A 9,128-nucleotide genomic window follows, 5' to 3' on the forward strand; every position below is an offset into this window, starting at 1 on the left:
CGGGGAAGGAGCTTGGCCATGGATGGGGGGCTGGGAGCCAGGGGAGGGGGTCTGAGCTGGGATGGGGCACCACCAAATCCTGGCGTTATTTCCTGGGTTAAGAAAATCCTACTAAACAGAGACCTCCCGATTCCACCCCCAGTGCAGCCCCCCAGCCTGCCCCAAGCCCACGCTGCCCCTTCCCCGGCCCCTGCCTAGCTCCCCTTCCCCCGCCTTTTCTGCCCCCCCTCCCCTCCTGGGCAGTGGAACTACCACACACCTGGGGGCCAGGAGGTGGAGGGTGTGAGGAGGGGGAAGAAAGCAACAGAAATCCTGGGTGCCGAGAGTGCGGTGCGGGAGGACAGAGCTGTAGCAGGTTGGGCACCGAAGGGTTAATGCTGGTGCCAAGGTGGGGAGGCAGGAGGCTGGGCCGGAGCCTGGGACAGAGGCAACCCAGACCAGACCTGTGGGAGCTGGGGTGAGTACCTGGGAATTCCCAGCCCAGAGCCCCCTGCTCCCCCGAGGAGATCCTGGCCCCTTCCCAGCATCCAGAGTCACTGCCCAAGCTGGGGGCAAATCCAGAGCCACCCCAAGGGGCTGCGGTGGGGGGGAGCTGTAGTGAGTGCAATGGGATCACTCCTGATTTACACTGGGGTAGCGAGAGGGGAACTGGCCCCGTCACTGCAATGGGATCACTCCTGATTTACACTGGGGTAGCGAGAGGGGAACTGGCCCCGTCACTGCAATGGGATCACTCCTGATTTACACTGGGGTAGCGAGAGGGGAACTGGCCCCGTCACTGCAATGGGATCACTCCTGATTTACACCGACTGTAGCAGGCAGTGACCTCGCTGCGGCCCTGAAAGGGTTAAAACCAGCCCTTGGCGAGGGCTGGGGCTGAGAGCCAAGAACAGGCCAATTGGGGGAAGCAGCCACAGCTGGGGCCACACCCAGTTAGGAGACAACTGGCCCTATAAAAGGGCTGTGAGGCAGGACGTGGGTCAGTTTCACTCTAGCTCTTAGGAGAGAAGGACCTAGCACGGCACGGCACGGCACGGCACATCCCATCCCATCCCCAGGCTGAGGCCTTGCTAAGGCCCAAACAGGTACTGGGGTTGCAGAGGTGCAGCCCGGGGTTAGGCAGAGGCAGCTGGTCCACCCCCCAGCAGTGATGAGTGGTTCACAGCCTGCCGTCTGCCCCAGTGAGCAGGGTTAGATGGTGACTGGCCGTAGCCACTGAGGCAAGGTGGGGCTAGAGGGTTGGGGGTTCCCCTGGGAGGGGAGACCCAGAGTGGGGGCACTGCAGGGGCCTGGGGTACAGGGGGGACATGGGGCCTGAGGCAGGTGAGCCACCAGCCTGCAGTGGGTGTTCGGGGGCTGAAATGGAGCTAATTCCCAGGATCACCAGCGAGTGGCGCTGCTGTGCTGACCCGGCGAGTCTCAGCTCCCTACACCAGGGCAGCAAGAGGGGGATTGGCCTGTGACCGCAGTGGGGTTGGGTGGGGGCAGAAGGATCCATTCAGATCTGCACTTTGGAGCCTAGCGGGGTGGAGGAAGGGGGAAAAGTGGACTCTGGGCTGGGTGTGAAGCACGGGGAGAAGCAGCTTTCTAACGACTCAAAACCCAGCAGGCGGGTTCAGTCCCTGAGGAGCAGGAAGCCTGGTGGCCAGTCGGGGGGACTAGCTGACTAAGGGGGGTGGTTGGAACAAACTGATAGATTGACGTGCCCCTGGCCTGGCCCAGCGGGTCCCCCGGGAGCTGGGAAGGAAGGAGCCCAGCTGGGAACTAGCAGCACTGCAGAATGAGAGGGCTGGGCGCTAAGACAGCAAATTGCTTAGTTCGGCTCCAGGTGCGCCCTCACCGGGAACACTGCGTGCAGTGCTGGCCGCCCCGTCTCCCAGCGGGTACAGGGGGTTGCAAACGGGGCAGAAAAATGCTGAGGGGGGTGGCAGAGCTTCCATGGGAGGGGAGATTCTAGCCTGGGACGGCTCCGCTTGGAGGAGAGGCGGCTGCACGGGGGTGACAGGCGTCTCTGACTCCTGCCTGGGGTGGAGACCGTGACTAGGGACACGTAACACAAGGACCAGGGGTTGCCCGACAAAGCTAAGGAATCCCCCCCCCTTCGCCCGGCCCACCGCCGACCTGGCTGGGCTGGTGTAACCGGTTCAAGGGCGCGTGAGGTGAGCGCCTGAAGGACAGGACCTTTGCTGGCCACTAGCCAGGATGAGCAGGATGTAGCCCCAGGCTCTGGGGGTCCCTACACCTCTCACCAGCAGAAGCCGGCAGGATCAGCCCGTGACTGCAGCTCGGGGAGCGTTGTCAGACAGGATCCCAGGCTGGATGGACCCTGGGCTGACCCGGCAGGGCCCTTCTCAAATCCCCTCCCAGCTCCTGCCCCATCCACAAGGGTCCCTAGCCTGACCCTTTCCCCGCCCAAGGGTGTGTTCCCCCAGGATGCCCCAGCTCTGATCCAGCCCCAGGGCAGGGCCTGGCTGGCCCCATGGGATGGGGAATGGGACACAGAGGGTGCAGCCAGCTGGGATCTGGTCCCAGGGCAGGGCCTGGCAGGCTCAGGCAGAGGCAGTGCAGGGATCAGCTGTATCCCTAGGGTGGAGACATCTGCAAACCCACAACAGGCACCAATCAGTGCCCCCCGGGGAGATGCTGGATGGGCCACGGGGCCTGAACTCCCAGTTCCCCATGGAGGGGCTGATGTGGAGCAGGGATGGGGGGCTAATGATGTGCTACAATGAAAGCAGCCCCTCCATGGGGGTGAATGACAGGATCTGCCCCACACCTGCCCCCTCCACTCCCACACCAGACCCCGGGCACCTGACCCAGCTGGGAAGGGGCACAGGGACCTGCCTGGGAGTGGGAGCAGCTGCCCCAGTTGACAGGCCTGCCTGGGGGGGATCAAAGGCACCAGCTCTCCCCAGGTCCAAAGGTCACTGCTGGCCAGGACGCGCCCAACAGGGCCTCCAAAGGCTGAATGGCACCAGCCCTGCCTGAGCCCAAGCCTAGCTGGGGAGGACGCCGGGAGAGCAGAGTGCCTGGGCCTATTACATAGCCCAAGAGCGGGCTCCCACCACAGGCCCGGGGCTGTTCTCCCAGCTGCAGCCACCAGCACAGGCCCTAGAGTCATTCTGGGAACATGCCAAGGAATCGGCTCAACCAGTGCTGAGATGCAGCTGGCTCTGGGGTGGGACAGCCAAGTAACAGCCTCACCCTGGAGTATGGTGCCCCCTGCTGAGCCTCTGCACCACAGCATCCCTACTGAGCCCCCTGCCCCTTGCAGCACAATGTCCCCTAGTATCACACAGGGGATAGCACTGACGCTGGGAGGTCTGTCTCTGTCCCAGCCTTGCCATGGCACATGAGTACTTCACCTACAAGGGGATGCTGTTCCCATGCCTGGATTACTCCCTTGAGGTACTGAGCTACGTGGAGAACGAATTCCAGGTGCGGGATGACGATGTCTTCAACATCACCTACCCCAAGTCAGGTAAGGTGTGTGTGTGTGTGTGCGCGCGCGTGTGTGTGTGTGAGATCCTGACATTAGATGGAAACACCAAAGCTGGAAGGTTGCAACGTCACACAACCTCATTTCCTAGATGTCTGAGCCTGGGCTCACATGGCTCCAGCCCAGAGGGAGACAAAGCAGGCTGCTCCCTGGGGGCCCAACTCGCCCCCCTGGTGCTAGGCTGGCTCTCTGCAGATGTGCTCTGATCACAGGCTTCCCCCAGAGCCGCTGGCAGCGCCAGGAGACCCCTGACACAGAGGGGTGTTTAAGGTCCAGCTTGACAAAGCCCTGGCTGGGATGATTTAGTTGGGGTTGGTCCTGCTTTGCTCAGGGGGTTGGACTAGATACCTCCTGAGGTCCCTTCCAACCCTGAGATTCTATGAAAACAAGAGTTGATTTTAGCATCTCAGTAAATGTGGTGTGGGGGCTGGGAACCAGGACTGCTGGGTCCGATCCCCAGATCTGGGAAGGGGAGTCTGGTGGGTTAAAGCAGAAGGTCTGGGAGCCAGGACTCCTGGGTTCTCTCCCTGGCTCTGGGAGCAGAGGGGGACCTAGCAGGTTGAGGGGTTGTTTCAGGCCCATTAACCCTTTCATCCCCAGGCACTAACTGGATGCTGGAGATTCTGAGTCTGATCCGTTGTGGCGGGGACCCCGGCTGGGTGCGCAGCGTGCTGAACTGGGAGCGGGCGCCCTGGGTGGAGAATGAGCCGGGGCTGGAGGTTGCCCTGAAATACCCCCCGCCCCGGCTGCTCTGCTCCCACCTCCCCATCCAGCTCTTCCCCAAGTCCCTGCAGCGCTCCAAGGCCAAGGTGAGAGGCAGGGGAGCAGGGGCTGCGGGTCGGGATTGAGGGGCACCGACAGGGCTGTGTGTCGGGAGGGGGGTGAATCCAGGGCTGCTGCTGGGTGTGAGTTACAGCAATGTGGGCGTGCGAAGGAGCAGGCAGCGGGGTGCGGCGACTCCTTCTCCCTCCAGAGAGGGTGGGGAGGTGACGGCCTGGGGTGAGTGGCTAATTGCTGGGTTCACTTGGCATCCCCCTCCCCTGATTGGTAGTGACCCCCCCCTCCTCCCCCCAGATCATCTACACCCTGCGCTGCCCCAAGGACGTCCTGGTCTCGCTGTACCACTTCTCCAAGCTGGTGCGCGTCTTCAAGGACCCTGGCTCACTGGACTCCTTCCTCGAGGTCTTCCTGAGCGGGAATGGTGAGCAGCACTCGGGGGGGGGGGGGGGCACTCTGGATCCGGACGCCTGGGTTCCAAGCAAGTCACAAGTGCTTCGAGTTTGTGCATCCCCAGCCAGCTCTGAGCAGCCCTTTGCCCAGGACCTGGCACAGCTCAGAGCCCCCCTCCCCAAACAGCTGCAGCACAACCGGGGGTCTGCAAACACTGCTGACCTCCAGCCCCGCCTCAGTGCCAGGATAGAACCCAGGTGTCCCAGGCCCCTGCAGTCCCCAGCAGACCAGGGTGGAGGGGCCGGGTGGTGCCAGCTCTGGGGTCACCGTGCCCTCTCCCCTGCACAGTGCCCTACGGCTCCTGGTTCGACCACGTCACCGGCTGGATGGGGCTGAAGGGCAACGAGAACTTCTTCTCCATCACCTACGAGGAGCTGCAGCAGGTAGGGATAATCCCGCCCCCTGGGGGCCATGCTCACACTTAACCCCGCCCCAGGCAGCCGACGTAGCTTGTGGCCAGGGCCCTCAGAGGTATCAGTTTGTCTGGACCCAGTGGGGAGCAGAACCTGCTGGGTGGGGAAACTGAGGAACCCCCGATCCCACCCTTCACGGCAGTGAGTGTCTCCCCAGGACCCGTGGGGCAGCGTGCGGAGAATCTGCCACTTCCTGGGGAAGGAGCTGAGTGAGGAGCAAGTGGCCGCGGTGGTGGAGAACGCCTCCTTCCAGAGCATGAAGGGGAACAAAATGTCCAACTTCTCCCAGCTGAGGGACGAGTACATGAAACACCAGGATGGGGAGCTCCTGAGGAAAGGTGAGTCCAGGCCTGGGCTAGCAGGGGCTGTAAGTTGGGGCTGAGGGGCACCAGCAGAGCTGCATGAGGCAGGGCCAGGAAGTAGGGGGGCTTTAGGTCAGGTATGAGGGGTGTGGGTAGAGCTTGCAGGGGCAGAGCTGGGGGGCAGGGGCTGTGGGTTGGGATTGAGGGGCACCCTAGACCATATCCCCTGTGGTTTGCAGGGATCTGCGGTGACTGGAGGAACCACCTCTCAGAGGCACAGAGCCAACAATTCGACACCGTTTATCAGGAGCGGATGCAGGGTCTGGGCATGACCTTCCCCTGGGACTGACGGCCTCGCGCCTGCCATATCTACACCACAATACACCGGCCCTGTGCCACCCACATGCTGCTGCTCTTACTGTGCCCTGGGAGATACCTTTTCTCTTTATAGCTATGACAGTAACAGCCCTCCTGTGTACAATACTATAAAATCCCAACTGGCCAGAGACACCAAAATCCTTTTACCTGTAAAGGGTTAAGAAGCTCACGTCACCAGGCTGACACTTGACCCAAAGGACCAATAAGGGGACAAGATACTTTCAAATCTTGGTGAGGGGAAGGCTTTGTTTGTGTGCTCCTTCTTTTGGGTGGTGTTCACTCTTGGGACTAAGAGGGACCAGACATTAATCCAGGCTCTCCAAATCTTTCTGAACCAGTCTCTCATATTTCAAACTTGTGAGTAACAGCCAGGCAAGGCGTCTTAGTTTATCTTTGTTTTCTCAACTTGTAAACGTTCCTTTTGCTAAAGAGTTTACCTCTGTTTGCTGTAACTTTGAACCTAAGGCTAGAGGGGGTTCCTCTGGGCTCTATGAATCTGATTACCCTGTGAAGTTATTTTCCATCCTGATTTTACAGAGATGATTTTTACCTTTCTTTCTTTAATTAAAAGCCTTCTTTTTAAGAACCCGATTGGTTTTTCTTGTTTTAAGATCCAAGGATTTGGATCGGTGTTTCCCAGGGATCTGGTGGAGGAGTCACTCAAGGCTACCCAGGGAAGGGTTATAGTATTGGGGAGGGAGATATTCTGCAGGGGGCAGGTAGACAGAGTTTCCCAAATGACTGATTAACAATTTGTGTGGTGGCAGCAATCAGATCTAAGCTGGTAATTAAGCTTAGGGCTTATCATGCAGGTACCCACATCTAGACCCTAAAGTTCGGGGGGGGGGGGGGGAAGGAACCTTGACATGGTGTCAGAGCGGTGGGATCATCTTAAACCAAAAGTCATAAGATTTTGTTTTTCTTCTTTTTAGCTGCTTAGAAAGCAGAGTTGAAGTCAGAGGTGTTAACCTTTTTAACAAGGGTCTTTGCTAAGAGAAGGTTTCAAGCTGTGAGGAAGCAGCTGGCAAAAGGAATCTACAAGCTGAATTGTGGGTTTTTTGGGTTTTTTCTCTACCTCTCTGGTATAGTGAGTTTTAACTAAGCAGCCCTGAGCTGGGTGCATCCCAGTTTCAGTGAACTGCAGAGGGGGTGTGACCCAGCAAAAGAAAGCAGGAAAATAAGTACCAGTGACGCCGTTAATAAACTAGCTCTGTGGCTTCCAGTCTGGCCAGCTCGAGCAAATGAACACAAGACTGATGGAGAGGGAGGAGGCTGTCCACAGGAGAGCTATGGAGCAGAAGGAAAGAGATGAAGCATGAACTAGAGTTAGTAAGGGCTAGGCAGGATCTACCAGACAACCCTAGCAACCCCTCTCCAGGTACCGCTTCCCATCCCAGAAAATTCCCCACCTACAAGGCAGGTGATGATACCGAGGCCTTCTTAGAAAACTCCGAAAGGGCCTGCCTTGGGTACAGCATCTCTACAGACCAGTACATGTGAGCTGAGGCTACAGCTCCGTGGACCCTTAGCAGAGGTGGCAGCTGAAATGCCTAAGGAACACATGAACAGCTACAAACTTTTTAAAAACAAGACCAGAATCAGAATGGGGCTAACACCTGAGCATGCCCGTCGGTGGTTCAGAGCCCTAAAGTGGAAACCTGATGAGGCATTTTCCCGGCACGCCTACCACATTGGAAAAAAATTGGGATGCCTGGATAGCAGGAGCAAGTGTTAAATCTCCAGAAGATCTGTCTTTCCTAATAAAAATGGAGCAGTTCCTAGAGGGTTTTCCTGAGGAAACAGAAAGGTACATCCTAGATGGGAAGCCCAAAACTGTAACCCAGGTGAGGGAGATCGGAGCCAAGTGGGTGGAGATGGCAGAAAAGAAGAAAAACTAGCACTAGTTGGGGCAAATACCAGAAGGGGCAACCCGAAACAAAACCCTATCAGCAGGGGCAACCCAAGGCCCCACCTCCATCCCAAGGAAAACCCCAGACACCTTATCGCCCCACCACACCCGTCTCCAGCAACCCACCTTGGCAGGGCTGGTGCAAGGATGTTTCATGCCCTAGGCGAAACTTCTACCTTGCGCCGCCCCTGCCCTGAGGCGTCCCCTCCCCTGCGGCAGCTCCCCACCCTGAGGCACCCACCTCACCCCTGCTCTGAGCACGAGCACCCCGAGCACGCCCTCGCTGCTTCACTTCTCCCGCCTCCCAGGCTTATGGCGCCTAAGCTGATTGGTGCCGCAAGCCTGAGAGGCGGGAGAAGTGAAGGGGGGCAGGGGTGAGCTGGGGCGGGGAGTTCCCCTGGTGCTGCCTCCCCCCCTTACTTGCTGCAGGCAGCCCTCCCCCTGCACCAGTTCCCTCCGTCTAAATGCCGGCAGCGACAGGGGCGGCCGAAGATCCGGCCACCGCGGTTGCTGCCCTAGGTGACTGCCTAGTTCACTTAAATGGTTGCACCGGCCCTGCACCTTGCCCCAGTGACCAGTCAGCTGGGCGATGTTTTAAATGTAATGAGCTGGGGCGTGTGAAGGCCAGCTGCCCCAAGAACCCCAACCGACTGTAGTTCATTACACCAGAATCACACCCAAGGTCCACAGGCCCAGATGCCTCCCAGGTACCCTCAGAGTGAAGGGAAACGGTGAGTGTGGGCGGGAAGAAGATTATCATGTGGAGGGACACTGGAGCACAAGTGTCAGCTATCCACCAATCCCTAGTGTACCCCAAATTCATCAACCCAGTAGCCCTGGTGACAATTCAACCCTTCATGTCAAACTCTCTAAACTTGCCTACAGCCAAGTTGCCTGTCCAGTACAAGGGCTGGTCAGGAATGTGGACTTTTGCCGTCTATGACGATCATCCCATTCCCATGCTGCTGGGGAAAGATTTGGCCAACCATGTGAAGCTAGCCAAGAGGGTGGGAAGGGTCACCTGCAGCCAGGCTAAGCAAGCCTTCACACCTATCCCTGTTCCCGAGCCATCCACCAGGGCCCCATCTGTGTTACCAGAGACCCAGACAGCTGGTGGAACTGGATCCCCTGCCAACGGCTGCAACAGCCATAGTGGAGCCAATCCCAGAGACCAGCCAAAGCCAGTCCCAGAACTGGCAAAGCAACCAGCACCAGAACCATTGCCAGCACTGAGTCCAGTGCTTGCAAACCCGTTTACAACTCCAACGCCAGAGGGCACCACTGAGCCTGAACTGGCAGCAGCAGCAGATAACCCTACCCAAGAGACTCAGCCAGAGCCTGAAATACCACCTAGTGCACCAGCGGAGAGCGGTTCACAGTCAACAGAAACAACCTCA

The 9,128-nt window shown here is 58.6% G+C and overlaps 1 protein-coding gene across 1 annotated transcript; it reads left to right on the plus strand.

The window, feature by feature from the left end:
• The first annotated feature begins 1,016 nt into the window (after positions 1-1,016).
• On the plus strand, positions 1,017-6,221 carry LOC123352123 (sulfotransferase 2B1-like). The gene is made up of 7 exons (XM_044991878.1): positions 1,017-1,085; positions 3,339-3,481; positions 4,100-4,308; positions 4,574-4,700; positions 5,018-5,112; positions 5,300-5,480; positions 5,684-6,221. The coding sequence occupies exons 2-7, from the start codon at positions 3,346-3,348 to the stop codon at positions 5,791-5,793; spliced, it is 858 nt and encodes a 285-aa protein (XP_044847813.1). The 5' UTR covers positions 1,017-1,085; positions 3,339-3,345; the 3' UTR covers positions 5,794-6,221.
• The last annotated feature ends 2,907 nt before the right edge of the window (positions 6,222-9,128 follow it).

This window comes from Mauremys mutica, chromosome 17 (genome assembly GCF_020497125.1).
Source record: "Mauremys mutica isolate MM-2020 ecotype Southern chromosome 17, ASM2049712v1, whole genome shotgun sequence".
NCBI classification, from domain to species: Eukaryota; Metazoa; Chordata; order Testudines; family Geoemydidae; genus Mauremys; species Mauremys mutica.